We start from the raw sequence: 14,796 nt of genomic DNA on the forward strand, positions 1-14,796 counted from the left end.
GCCTCTGCTTCTCCATCACATGCGGTTCCTCTCCGACCACGGTGCTGGCTTCCTGGAGGGCCTTTGCACTGCAAAATCTGGTGCCGCTGCATTGCTGGGCACTTGCAGACTTGCTATTTCTCCCAAATTCTGGTGCTGCTGCAAAATCTGCCATGCCTTGCGCAGTGCCTCGACGCGCGTGCCACATTGCCGCTCCGTTTGAGCCCCTGCTGGCCGCCTGCAGGCTGCATCGTGACGGTGATGGATTCAGATGGGGATGGGATGGGAAATTCCATTTTGCCCTTCAAGGAGGATGCCAAAATAACCAATTTACCAATAACCAAAAAAATAAAAAAAATCTGGCCCTATAGATTTTGGTACCGGTCTTGGTGTTGTTCAAATTAGAAATTTAGTACATCGCTTCCCCAAACTTTGTAAAGAACCCTCGCGTCTCCCTCACACCCAGCAGCCTTTGTTTTATCCGGATAAAGGCACCAGCCTGTTGCTCATCGCTTCACACAGGCTCCTCCTCCCGTCTCCCTCTTCAGTCGTGTTAATCACGAGGCAGATGGAAGGAGAAATTGGGCTGGTCCCCTAGGCTGCCGTCGCGCCGGATCCTCCCCCACCCACGGGCCGGCTTCACCAGTACCCTCACGGTGAGTGCTGAATATTTTAATCGCTTTCTTTTCCTTTGCAAAAAAAAACTCGATTGGGGGCGCACTTCCAACTTTCCAAGGTCGAGCCACTTCAATCGATACTGAGTTCGCTGCAGGGTTGCGGATTTTTCAGGGGACAAACACAGAACCTTGTCTTCTCCGTTATCTCTTGGCTTGTTCCTCACCCGGCCTGGTTGGCAGGTTGCGGGTTTGCGGCCCTTTCTGCCATGGTGGGGGTCGGCGAGTTGCTCGCCTCGGCGGCGTTGAAGCAGGTCGCCGGCATGCTAGGTACGGCCATCTGGGAGACCATCGCCTCGCAGCTGAAGCTCGGTGATGAGCTGAAAGCCCTCAAGGATACTGTGGATAGCATCCATGAAGGCATGGTTAAGTCGGAGAAGAGGCTGATGAAAGATGGTGACGTCCCCGTATGGATGAGAAAGCTCAAGGCAGCAGCCTATGACATGGAAGACATGATAATGAAATTCGAAGGTGATATTCTGAGAAATAGAGATGGCTCCCAGAGTAACAACTCTACAACGGTAGGTTTCCAGCGCTTTTGTTGATGCCCATATATATTTTCGTTAAGATTTCTTTCCCTTTTCTAATTAATACTAATAGGCTATATATATGATGAATTCGCAGGAGATCTCCATTCCAGTAAAGCTGCGACTGACCATGCCTGGCAAGTTGAAGGGCATGAGACGAAGATTGGAAAACATAGAAAAGTTGAGGAGGTTCGAATCCACGGTGGACACAAGCTCTGGCGAACAGGACGTGATCCAGGCGCGGGCTACAGGCCCCTGCCTCGAAGAAGGTATCGTTGGGAGGGACAAAGACAAGGCGGAGTTGATGAAGCTGCTGCAAGAAGATTGCAAGCACGCCATCATCCCTATCTATGGCTTCGGTGGTTTGGGTAAAACCACTCTAGCCCAAATGGTTTTCGATGACAGTACAACTAAGAGAGATTTTGATATCTGCGTCTGGGTTTATGTCTCCACAAAATTTAGCAATGAAAAGATTGGTCGATCAATTATCTCCCAAGTAGATGGACAGAGTAACCAGTATGACCTGTCCTCCGTGCAGAAGCGCGTGGAAACCATCCTAAGTGGAAAGAAGTATCTCATTGTTTTGGATGACTTGTGGGAAAAAAACACAAGCAACTTGAACCAGTTAAAAGCGATGCTGAAAGTGAAAGGTGGTGCACCAGGTAGTAAGATAATTGTGACCACTCGAAGCGAACAGGTTGCCAAGCGGATGAATCAAGATTTGCCGTTCAAGTTGGATGCCTTACCATATGATGATTGCTTGAAGCTATTCAAAGATAAAGCGTTCCCAAATGGATCTGAAGAATATGATGAATTCTTAAAGGTCGGTGAGAAAATAGTAAAGAAGTGCGGTGGCGTACCGTTGGCAGTCAAATCCCTTGGGGACCGTCTGCTAGATATGCCGTTGCGCAAGTGGGAAGAGACGCTTAAGAGTGAGTTGTGGGAAGGCGAACGTGATCCAACGACCGCGACAGCTGCAACTGCAGTGCTGCCATCCTTGAAGATTAGTTACTACTACATGCCTTATTATCTGAGGCCTTGTTTTGTATACTTTTCTGCCTTCCCAAAAGGCTTCGTCATAGAGAAGAGAGACCTGATTCACAGGTGGATTGCCCTGGGATTTGTTTCAACCGCAGATCGTGCTGAGGAATACCTGCAAGAACTTCGTCAGATGTTATTCCTGGAGGCTACGAGCGCCTCTACCTCGGTGAGTTATATGCATACACACAGGCTTAGTACACTTACTTTTTTTTTCCTTGTATTATATTGTGCTGTCATTTAACATATGATTTATTAGTGTTTCAATCTTAATTCACAACGTATGGTGCTTATCTACAGCTAATTCAATCTAGTGTTTGGTTTGAGGAATAAGATAGCGAAGGATCGTCTGATTACATATAGTTTTGAAAAATAATCCACTTCTTTGCTTTGACGAATAGAATGTGTTAAACCATCACATTTCTCATAAGCACATCAATTTCTAGTGTAAAATTCATGAGTGGTCAATGTGAAAATGGCTGGAACGAGTTGCCTCTTCTGAGGGCTTGGTTGCAAGTTATATGGATCAGGAACAACCCCTGGCGTGGCTTGTACAACAAACCGAGATACAATAGGATAGATACATCTATAACAAACTATCTACCTTGGATTACAAGACATGAAACACGCCTAACCGACACTACTAGATAACACGTATCTTAACAACCCCACTCAATCTTAGTTGGCCACTAGGTTGAAATTAGTTCTGAATTTATCTATCTTGGCTGCCACAACCGGTTTTGTAAACCCATCAGCAAGCTTATCTATAGAATGAATAAACCGAATATCAAGTAGTTTCTACGCTACCATTTCTCTCACAAAATAAAAATCTATTTCAATGTTCTCAGTATACGAGCAAGAAACATGGGGTTTGCTAATAGATATGTAGCGCCAATGTTGTCATACCATAGAGGAGCTGCAGGAGGATGTACAATTCCCAACTTATCAAGTAATTTTTGAATCCACATTACCTCTGCATTCGTATTAGCCAGTGCCTTGTATTCAGCTTCTATGCTTTACTGTGAAATTGTGGCTTGTTTCCTTGCACACCATGAGATTAGATTTGATCCAAGTAACACAATGAAGCCACCAGTTGATCTCCAATCATCGGGGAAACCTACCCAATCTGTATATGAAAATGCACTTACCATCATGGACTGAGACCTCCCAATTCTAAGCCCTAGACTTACAGACCCTTGCACACACTGCAATATCCTCTTTACAGCACTCCAATGTGATGTAGTCGCCTCATGAAGAAACCGACAGACTTTGTTCACAAAGAAGGAAATATCTGGTCTTGTCAATGTAAGATATTGTAATGCCCCCACTATACTTCTATACCTTGTCGATTCTTCTGGTCCAAGCTTATCTCCTGCAGTGATACTAAGCTTTTTAGTGTTGGAGAGTGGAGTATTAATTGGCTTATATTGACCCATGCCGGCTATACAATGTCAGCAACATACCTTTCCTGTGACAGTTTCAAACCATCACGGGATCTCTTAACCTCAATACATAGGAAATAATGAAGGTCCAAGATCCTTCAGCGCAAACTCTCGCTCCAAATCCTTGTGTAAAGGATCAGTTGCTTCATGAGAGGAGCTCGCCACAATTGTATCATCCACACATACCAAAACAAAACATAATGTGCTTCCCTCTTTTGTAGTAGAACAATGAGGTATCTGCTTTTGAAGGTACAAACCCCAAAGCTTCCAATTTTCCACACAACCATGCATACAATGCACATGGTGCTTGCTTAAGTTCATATATAGCTTTATCCAGCTTACAAACAAAATTTGGTTGTCTTATCTACATACCCAGGTGGCTGACACATGTACACTTCTTTAAGCACTCCGTGAAGAAAAGCGTTATGGACATCATGTTAACGAACCAACCAACCTCTGGAGACTGCTAGTAACAAATATAAGTTGAATAGTTGTAGCTTCGATGATAGGACTGAAAGTGTCCTCGTAGTCAATCCCATATCGCTACTTGTATCCTTTTGCAACAAAGCGAGGCCTTGTATGTTAGTTGCTGAATTCGCACTCTTGGTAGTAGCAGAATTCTTACTCTCATCGAGAGAGGATGACACTAGGAGTTGGGACAAATTTCTGGTTTATTTCTCAATGCCATGCCAACCCGAGGGGTTGGGGATACATATTTATAGGCTGCTAGACAGCCAAACATATGCCAAGATGCTAGTCTAAGATGTTGTCCTAGATGTTAAGATGCTGTCTTCTAGATGCTAGTATAAGATGCTGTCCTCTAGTCTAAGATGCTGTCCTATACTGTCCTAAAAACAGACCATGCAGCCACAAAGATCATGTGACCAGCACAGCCCCACAAAGACCACAACAACCCCACAAAGACCACAACAGTCAGACTTATCCATCATTCTTCCCCTAAGTCTTGTGCGTCGTCTTGTGGGAAAGTTGAACCATCCCGGTCCTAGAGCAGAGCTCAAGGAACTTGATCCTTCCAAGGGGCTTGGTAAGCAGGTTCGCAAGCTGGTCCTTGGTGTTGATGTAGCTCGCCTTGATGCTCCCGTCCTCCAAACAGCCTCGGATGAAGTGGTACCTCACCCGGATGTGCTTACTTCGTTCATGGAAAACGGGGTTCTTTGCAAGGGCCAGAGCGGACTTGTTGTCCACCCTGAGTTCCACCGCTCTAGTGTCTCTGCCGAGAAGATCACTAAGCAGTCGAGCGAGCCAGAGCGCCTGAGTCGAAACGGTGGAGGCCGCTATGTACTCGGCCTCGTAGTTGGACAGGGCCACCACCTGCTGCTTGACCGACTGCCAGCTAACGAGGCACTTGCCGAGGAAGAAGAGGATCCCGCTCGTGCTCTTGCTGGTATCGATGTCGCCGGCGTGGTCGCTGTCGCTGTACCCGACGAAGTGTGCCGCCCCAGGGCACCTAGGGTAGTAGAGGTCGTGGTCGAGAGTCCCCGCAACGTAGCGGATGATCCTCTTCACAGCCTGCTGGTGCTCCGTCGTCGGTCGCTGCATGAACCGACTAACATAGTCGACGGAGAATGCCAAGTCTGGCCGTGTGTGGGCGAGGTAGCGAAGGCTCCCCACAAGACGCCGGTACTGCGTAGCGTCCACCTCCTCCGTCGTGCTGTCGCGGCTCAGCTTCAGCCTCTCCTCCATCGGAGTGAGAGCTGGGTTGCAGTCGGTGAGCCCAACTAGCTCAACGACGCGCTTGGCGTAGGCGGTCTGTCGAAGCGTGATCCCAGAGTCATCCTGGTGCACCTCGATTCCCAGGTAGAAGGAGAGAGGCCCTAGGTTACTCATCTGGAAAGTGGCCTTCATCTCTTCCTTGAATGCCGCCACCTCTGCATCCTTGGTGCCGGTGATCACCAAGTCGTCGACGTAGACACCCACCAGCAGAGCATTTTCTCCACTGCGTCGTCGGTAGATGGCCGCCTCGTGCGGGCTTTGCTCGAAGCTCATCCCCTTTAGCGTGGAATCCAGCTTGGCATTCCACGCCCTCGGTGCCTGTCGCAAGCCGTAGAGGGCCTTGCGCAGGCGGAGCACCTTGCTCTCCTTGCCGGGGATCGCAAATCCCGGCGGCTGGTGCACGTAGACCTCCTTCAAGTCGTCGTTAAGGAACGCCGACTTGACGTCCATGTGATGAACACGCCAGCCCTCCTGGGCAGCTAGCGCAAGGAGGAGTCGCACGGACTCCATCCGTGCCACGGGAGCAAAGGCGTCGTCGAAGTCGACCCCCTCCTGCTGCACGAAACCTCGTGCCACCAAGCGAGCCTTGTGCTTGACGATGGCACCAGCTTCATCCCTCTTCAGCTTGTACACCCACTTAAGGGTGATCGCGCGGTGACCACGAGGAAGGTCAGCAAGCTCCCAGGTGTGGTTCTTCTCAACCGCATCCATCTCCAACTGCATCGCGGCGCGCCATGCCGCGTGTCTCTCGGCCTCTGCAAACGACCGAGGCTCGCCGTCGTCACACGCAAGGTGCAACTGCGCCTCCAGGTCGTGAGGCACCGGTCCCAGCATCGGCTGGTCGCCGAGAAGGTTCTCCATCGTATGGTACCGCAACGGCTCGCCGTCGTGGTACGCGTCGATGCGCTCCTCGTCATGAGAGAGCGGAGTAGCGAGCTCAACCAGGCTGTGCTCGACACGAGCTGGTGGTGGAGTAGACGTGCCCAGAGTGGTGCCTGTCGGTGCTGGAGTGCGTGGCGTTGCCGGCTGTGGTGGAGCCGGCGAAGAACTCATCACAGCCGAGGTCCTGGCTGGAGAGCGTGGTGCTGTCGGAGTAGCAGGCGCCGGGGTCGGTGGAGGCTCGGGGACTGGGGTAGACGTGCTCGCCGAAGAAGAGCTGCCTAGTCCCCCAGCTCCCTCGAAGTGGACGTACTCGACAGTGAAGTCGTCGTACGTCGGAGCCGAGCCGTCGTCCACCGCCTTGTCCCACGCCCATCCTCGCCCTTCGTCGAACATGACGTCGCGCGCCGTGCGCACACGCTGTGTCTTCGGGTCGAGGATGGGGTAGGCCTTCGAGCCCTCCGCGTAGCCGATGAACACTCCCGGAGTGCTCCTGTCGTCGAGCTTGCTGATGTGGCCAAGCTCCTTGGCGAACGCGAGGCAGCCGAAGACCCGCAAGTGGGAGACCGCCGGCTTGCGCCCATGCCAAGCCTCGTACGGCGTCCTGCCGTCGAGCGCCTTGGTAGGCGAGCGGTTGAGGATGTAGACGGCCGACACCACCACCTCACCCCAGAAGACAGCCGGCATCCCCCTCTGCTTGAGAAGGGCCCGAGCCATCCCCACAACTGTCTGGTTGCGCCACTCGACGACGCCGTTCTGCTGCGGGCTGTACGGCGCGGAGTAGTGGCGCTGAATGCCCTCATCAGCGCAGTACGACGCGAATTCAGCCGCCGTGAATTCGCCGCCGTTGTCGCTGCGCAGCACGCGCAGCTTGCGGCCGCACTCCGCCTCCGCAGCAGCCTGCGCGCGCCTGAAGGCGGCCGCAGCCTCTCCCTTGCTGCCGAGGACCATCACCCACATGTAGCGGGAGAGGTCGTCGACGAGCAGCAGGAAGTAGCGTCGTCCTCCCGGTGTGGCCGGTGTCACCGGGCCACACAAGTCCCCGTGCACAAGCTCGAGCCTCTCCTTGGCTTGAAAGCTTGCCCGCTGGGGAAAGGGGAGTCGCCTCTGCTTCGTCAACACGCAGACGTCGCAGAGCTGCTCCACATGGTCGAGGCACGACAGGCCTCGCACCATCTCCGTGGCACTGAGCCGCTTCAGGGCCTCGAAGTGAAGGTGCCCAAAGCGCTCGTGCCACTGCCACGCCTCGTCGTCCCGACGAGCAGCGAGACAGAGGGGTTGTGCCACCTACACGTTGAGGACGTAGAGTCGATTTGCGCTTCTGGTTACCTTGGCAAGAAGGCGACGACGGCGATCCCAAATCCTCATGACTCCATCCTCAACTACCACGTGTGAACCATTCTCATCCAGCTGTCCCAAGCTGATGATAGAGTTCCTCAACGCGGGGATGTAGTATACTCCAGTGAGCAGCCTGTGCTCACCAGACACGGCGGTGAAGATGACGGAGCCGACGTCCTTGATCTCCACGCCGGAGGCATCCCCAAACTTGACGGAGCCTCGGACGCTAGAGTCAAGCTCGGTGAAGAACTCCCGTCGACCGGTCATGTGATGGGTGGCGCCGGTGTCGAGGCACCACCCATCAGTCTTGTCGTTGTCGGAGTCGTCGCCGAGGAGGGCGTGTGCTTTTGGCTCGTCAAGGTGGAGGAGAGCCGCTGCGGCCGGTGCCGCTGGAGGTAGCTCGGTTGTTGCATGTGCCATGAACAGAGCCGGCTCCTCCTTCGCCTGTGCGACGTGGGCCTGGCCGCGTCGTGGCTGTCGGCAGTCCTTGGCCCAATGGCCAAGCTGGCCGCAGTTGCGGCAGGCGTCGTCTCGTGCCGGCTTGTGCCTGCCGGCGGCGTCGCCCTGGGCGCCTCCGCGGGCATCACCCTTGGCACGTCCTCGCGCCCCGGCTTGGGCGTCTCTGCGCGCCTTGCGTGGCTTGCCACGCTTGCGACCGCTTGTCGCGGAAGAAGGCTCCCCCTTCTTCCGGTCACCTTGGCTGGCAAGCCACTGCTCCTGAGTGAGAAGGAGCTTCCCGCCAGTGGTGATGGGCCTCGAGAGAGACTGTGGCTCATCGATGTCGACGACCTTGAGGCGACCTATCGCCTCCTCGATCGACATCGTGGAGAGATCCAGCAGGAACTCGATCGAGCGAGCCATCTGCTTGTACTTCTCGGGGACGCAGCGAAAGAGCTTTTCGACAGCTCTCTCCTCACCGTAGGTGTCATTGTCAAATTGCACCATCTTCTGCAACAGAGTGTTGAGACGGAGAGCAAAGTTATCAACGTCCTCACATGGCTTGAAGACCAGGTTCTCTCACTCCTTGCGAAGTGCCTGCAGTGTGGACTTGCGGGCGCGGTCGTTGCCGATGCGTGCCGCAGCGATGGCGTCCCAAGCCTCCTTGGCAGTCCGCTTGTTGGTAAGCGAGAACTGCATCTCGGGCGGGACTGCAGCAATGAGGGCATCCAGCGCCCGTCGATCTAGGTCGTAGTCGACGTCGCCGTATCGGACTGCCTCCCACATGTGCCACACCTGAAGCTTTACCCTCATCACCGCAGCCCACTCGACGTAGTTGGTCTTGGTGAGGGTAGGCCACCCACCGCCGGGATCGACGTCCCTGACAACAGCCTGGAGCCCGTGGTAACCACGGTACCGATCCGGGGAGAGAGAGCCACGCTGCCTGTGAAGGCCGCGCTCTCCATCGACCCGTCGGTACCGATCCGGGGAGAGAGCCACGCTGCCTGTGAAGGCCGCGCTCTCCATCGACCCGTCGGTACCGATCCGGGGAGAGAGAGTCACGCTGCCTGTGAAGGCCGCGCTCTCCATCGACCCGTCCGCCATCGTTGCCGTGCGCGCCTCCTCCAGGAGCGCCGCCGGCGCGTCTGCGCCTGTCTGGGCTACCGCCGCGCTCGTGGGCGTGTGCGGCTGCCCCAGGTGCGCCACCGCCGTGCGCGCCTCCTCCAGGAGCGCCGCCAGCGTGTCCGCGCCTGTCTGGGCTGCCGCCACGCTCGTGGGCGTGCGCGGCTGCCCACTGCGCCGCCCACGCTCGCGCTGCCTCCCTCTCTAGCAGCTCGAGGTCCGCGTCGGCGGTGTCGTCAGCGGAAATGGAGCTGCCGATGCTGCCACGCAGAGCCTCGACCTCCGCTGCCGCCGCACGCGCTGCATTCACCGCCGCCGCCGCTTCCGCCTCCGCTCTGGCTGCTGCTAGCCTCGACGCCCTTGCCGCCGCCGCAGCGGTCTCTGCCGCCGCTCGCTCGCGTTCCTTTGCCGCGGCAAGTTCGGCCTCCTGCCGACGCCGCGTGCTCGAGGCGACCGAGCGCTGAGACTGCCCTACGGACATGACGCGCTACCGGGGGGCTGCTGCGTGGGGAGAGGGCTGCTTCAGACGAGCTCGCGGGGGAGGAGTGAGCAGGAGCGGCCGGAGCTGCTGCTCGCAGCTGGGGCTGTTGTGTGGCTAGGAGAGGAGATGAGCAGGAGATGCTCAGGCTACAGGATAGTACGGCTCTGATACCAGTTGTTAGTCGCTGAATTCGCACTCTTGGTAGTAGCAGAATTCTTACTCTCATCGAGAGAGTATAACACTAGGAGTTGGGACAATTTTCTGGTTTATTTTTCAATGCCATACCAACCCGAGGGGTTGGGGATACATATTTATAGGCTGCTAGCCAGCCAAGCATATGCCAAGATGCTAGTCTAAGATGTTGTCCTAGATGCTAAGATGCTGTCCTCTGTCCTCTAGTCTAAGATGATGTCCTATGCTGTCCTAAAAACAGACCATGCAGCCACAAAGATCATGTGACCAGCACAGCCTCACAAAGACCACAACAACCCCACAAAGACCACAACAGCCAGATTTATCCATCATTCTCCCCCTAAGTCTTGTGCGTCGTCTTGTGGGAAAGTTGAACCATCCCGGTCCTGGAGCAGAGCTCAAGGAACTTGATCCTCCCAAGGGGCTTGGTAAGCAGGTTCGCAAGCTGGTCCTTGGTGTTGATGTAGCTCGCCTTGATGCTCCCGTCCTCCAAACAGCCTCGGATGAAGTGGTACCTCACCCGGATGTGCTTACTTCGTTCATGGAAAACGGGGTTCTTTGCAATGGTCAGAGCGGACTTGCTGTCCACCCTGAGTTCCACCGCTCTAGTGTCTCTGCCGAGAAGATCACCAAGCAGTCGAGCGAGCCAGAGCGCCTGAGTCGAAGCGGTGGAGGCCGCTATGTACTCGGCCTCGCAGCTGGACAGGGCCACCACCTGCTGCTTGACCGACTGCCAGCTAACGAGGCACTTGCCGAGGAAGAAGAGGATCCCGCTCGTGCTCTTGCTGGTGTCCTAGATGCTAAGATGCCGTCCTCTAGATGCTAGTCTAAGATGTTGTCCTAGATGCTGTCCTCTAGTCTAAGATGCTGCCCTATGCTGTCCTAAAAATAGACCATGCAGCCACAAAGACTATGTGACCAGCACAGCCCCACAAAGACCACAACAGCCCCACAAAGACCACAGCAACCAGACTTATCCATCATTGTACCTATCAATCGTGCCATCTTCTTTCCTTCACCTTATAGACCCATTTGTAGTCAATGATATTCTTGCCCTTTGGAGGAGGAACTAAATGCTAAGTCTTGTTGTGTAGCAAGGCCTTGTGTTCATTGTTAAAAGGTTTAAAATGGCTAGAGGGGGTGAACAGCCTAATTAAAATTCTACAAATACACTACAGCAAAGTGTTAGACAATAATATGGCAAAAACACGGTTTTTTGCTCTAGCTCTACCAAATACTATGCATGCCACCTACTACAAGCTGGTTACTATGATCTCTATGTCACACAATCGAATAAACTAGCTAAGTTGCTACTACTACAACTAGTGAGCTAGCTAAGAAGAAAAACTAATTACAACTAGCTACAACTAGTTACTCCTCTACTCAACTATCAAGACAAGCAATCACTACCACTAAACAAGTGAATCAATGAAAGTAATACAAGTGATAGAGAGCGATACCGAACCGGGCAAGTGTCCAATAAGAATTCCAATGAGATAATGAGACACAAGATTTATCCCGTGGTTTGGTTGCTTGCCGGCAACTTAGTCCACGTTGTGACGACGCACTCACTTGGTGGCTCACGTGCTAATAGGCATCACATGCCTAGCCCAACACTTGGGTGCCGTAAGAACCACAACAAGATGAGGGTACACAAGTCACGAGCAATCCACTAAAGTTGTCTTTTGAGAATCTCCTGCTGGGAAGGCACAAGAACCCTTTACAATCACCACGATCGGAGCCGGAGACAATCACCACCCCCGCTCAACGATCCCGCTGCTCCAAGCCATCCAGGAGGCGGCAACCACCAAGAGTAACAAGAATTTCCGCAGCTCACACGATCACTAGTGCCACTAGATGCTCAAACTCTAAGCAAATGCACTATGGATCACTCCCAATCTCATTTGGATGATGAATCAATGAAGGAGATGAGTGGGAGGTGTTTGACTTAGCTCACAAGGATGTATCACTGATGAAAATGCCCAAGAGAATGAGCTAGAGCCGTCCAACCTCTTTTTATAGAGCCCCAAGACTCTACTAGCCGTTACCCATTCATTGGGCTTTTTGTGAGGGCATCGGACGATAACCCATACCATCGAATGCAATGGTCCGAGCGTTCGATGCCTGTGCAGCTACCACGTTTACTAGCCGTTTGAATATAGCCGTTGGCACCCAACGGCTGCCTCCGCGCCTCAGCATCCGATGCCACATCGGATGCAACGCCCTGCAACGTCCGATGCTATCCAGTAAGGTTCTAGAGTGCTCCCACGTACATCGGACGCGTTCGATGTCACCCATCGGACACAACACAACGTCCAAAGAATTATTCTCTAAGATAGAGAGGAGACAAATCACATCAGACATTGTCCGATGTGTAGCGTCCGATGCATGCTCTAGCGTCCGATGTTCCCTTGACTTCATGGTCAGTGAGTGAACAGTAACTCTGTTGCGTCTGATGCATTCCTCGCCAGCGTCCGATGCTGCTGCGTGAAGTCGGTAGCCTCTGCTACGCTAGGGTTAGCCATCGGACGCTAAACTTCAGCGCCCAATGCTTGCGTCTTTAGCGTCCGATGCAAGCAGAGCTCCTCCAATCCTTCCAACACTTCAACCCTTGTGCAAATGTGTTAACTCCACCAAGTTCCACCACTTGTGTATGTGGCAGTTTTCACAAACATTTCAAAGGGTTGTAAGCACTCACTAGGTCCTAATGCAAATGCATGGAGTCAATTCACCTTGTGGCACTAGATAACCGTAATCACCGTGAGAGTTCCCCTCTTAATAGTACGACTATCTATCCTAAACCTAATCACGCACTCTATTGCGTCTTGATTGGCAAAACAAAATGCCCAAGCATATACCTTTGCCTTGAGCCCAAGCATTTTGTTTCTCTTTCTTCTTTTCCATGTTGGAGCACTTGATCACCATCTTTTTTGGCTATCTCCATCACCATGAGTGCCATATAGCTCCATCACTTGGACTTGGACCAACCTATCTCATAATCACACTTAGAGCATAGGGTTAGTCCAATAGGTTTCATCAATTAGGCAAAACCAAACTAGGGCCTTTAATTGTCCATGGCTGTCACCCATTTAGGATCCTGACATGCTTCATCTAATGTGGCAGGTCCTTCAGTAGTAGCAGCCCACATGCACCATCGAACAGTCTTGTGAGTGTAAATCTTGGGTTTATTAATACCTTGTTGTAGCCTGGTTGCTGGACACCTGAGGCTCACCGTAAGAGTTGACACAGAGACATCAGACGTAGAGGATCCGGGTGAAGAAATCTCTGTCACCGCTGAATCCATTTGGGAGACACGTGTGCCTACCCTCTGCACCCGAATCTCCCTATGCAGCCACACCATCGCCCGCAGGAACAGTGTGAGATGGTGGAGAGAATCGAGCCACAGACAATCTGCCTGATGGAGATCCTTCATGTGAAGACGTGTCTGGCAGCGATCTCGAGCCAGATAAGACCCTAGTCCCGACACTGGCAAGCATATCTACATCGGAACTAGAGCCCTAGCTGCCTCTAGTCGGCGGTGTGTGTTGAGCCACAGATTTTTGCCAGAAAATGTCGTTGTTGCACCTGCATCGAGGTCACAAATTCTAGGGCTTGGCATGCCATCAGTAGGGTAGAATTAAGCATCTATTGATCATGCAAAATTGCATCCCCTAAACTAGGGGGCATTTACATATTTACCACTATTACGAATGGCATCTTACACTGTGTCACTGACACATGAGTCACTGACATGGTATTTTTATACCACTCACATCGTAATGATGATAAATATGTAAATATTCCCTAAACTAGTGGAAGGATTTAGAAGAACATCATGAAGGAGTTAGAGCTCAGCTCTTAATCTAGCACCTGCATTTGGATGCAACAGAGAAAAAGAGAAAACATGCTCATCGAACACCACATCCCAAGAGATGTAAACATGCCCTTCTGAGGGATCCAAGCACTTAAACCCCTTGTGAGAATTACTATACCCAAGAAACACACACCTCTAGGAACGAAATTGTAGCTTTCTGAGTTGTAGGGGCGGAGGTTTCGCTAGTAGGCACACCCAAACATTCTAAGAAAGGTGTAATCATGTTTCTGGCCAAGGAGACTATTAAAGGGAGTCTCATTGTTGATGACTTTGGATGGAAGGCGATTAATAAGAAAGACTCTACTGTGATGAAAGCTTGATCCCAAAATTTCAGCTGAAGGCATGAGCTAGAAGAGAGAGACCTACTTCAACCACGTGACGGTGTTTACGCGCAGGTGAGCCATTTTGTTGATGCGCATGGGGACAAAAGACGTGATGAGATATTCCCATACTTTTGAAGGAGTTCAAGGATTGATACTCTCCTCCCCAATCACTTTGGATAGCTAAAATTTTGTGATCAAATTGTTGTTCTACAAGGTTATGGAAGTCACAAAAACATTGGAAAACTTATGACTTATGGCACAAGAAGTAGATCCAGGTGAACTTGCTGTAATCATCAATAAAACTAACACAATAAGGTTTTTGCCCAATCGAAGTTGGAGGAGGACCCCATACATAAAAAATAAGATCCATAGGACTAGCAGACACACTAGTGGATCAGGAATAGGGCAACTGATGGCTCTTGCCCTTTTGACATGCATCACAGACTGCATTTTTATTCGAATCTTTAACAAAAGGAAGTTTGTGGCAACTTAGAACTTGCTAGACTACTGGAGTGGAAGCATGGCATAGCCTATATTGCCACAAGGATGTAGATGGCTTGAAGGACGCTAAACACTTGTTTATTCAGTAGCGACTTTAGGGGGTAGAGGCCTCCTTCACATTTGCCTCTGAGAAGAGTCCTCTTCGTCCCCATTCCTTAATGAGAAAATGATCGGGATGAAACTCAAGGAAAGCATTATTATCACGTGCTAGATGATTAATAAAAATCAGATTTTTGCTAGCCTTTGGAACATGA

General features: G+C 51.9%; 1 protein-coding gene across 1 annotated transcript in view; it reads left to right on the plus strand.

Moving 5' to 3' along the window:
* Nucleotides 1-469: 469 nt before the first annotated feature.
* The window catches only part of LOC136520381 (uncharacterized), a 28,074-nt gene continuing 13,747 nt past the window's right edge, over nucleotides 470-14,796 (plus strand). Inside the window, exons 1-3 of the mRNA XM_066513884.1 lie at nucleotides 470-635; nucleotides 769-1,174; nucleotides 1,278-2,387. Of these exons, the coding sequence (XP_066369981.1) occupies nucleotides 863-1,174; nucleotides 1,278-2,387 (1,422 nt within the window). The 5' untranslated portion in view covers nucleotides 470-635; nucleotides 769-862. The remainder of the gene's footprint in view (nucleotides 636-768; nucleotides 1,175-1,277; nucleotides 2,388-14,796) is intronic.

This window comes from Miscanthus floridulus, chromosome 18 (genome assembly GCF_019320115.1).
Source record: "Miscanthus floridulus cultivar M001 chromosome 18, ASM1932011v1, whole genome shotgun sequence".
Classification (NCBI taxonomy): domain Eukaryota; kingdom Viridiplantae; phylum Streptophyta; class Magnoliopsida; order Poales; family Poaceae; genus Miscanthus; species Miscanthus floridulus.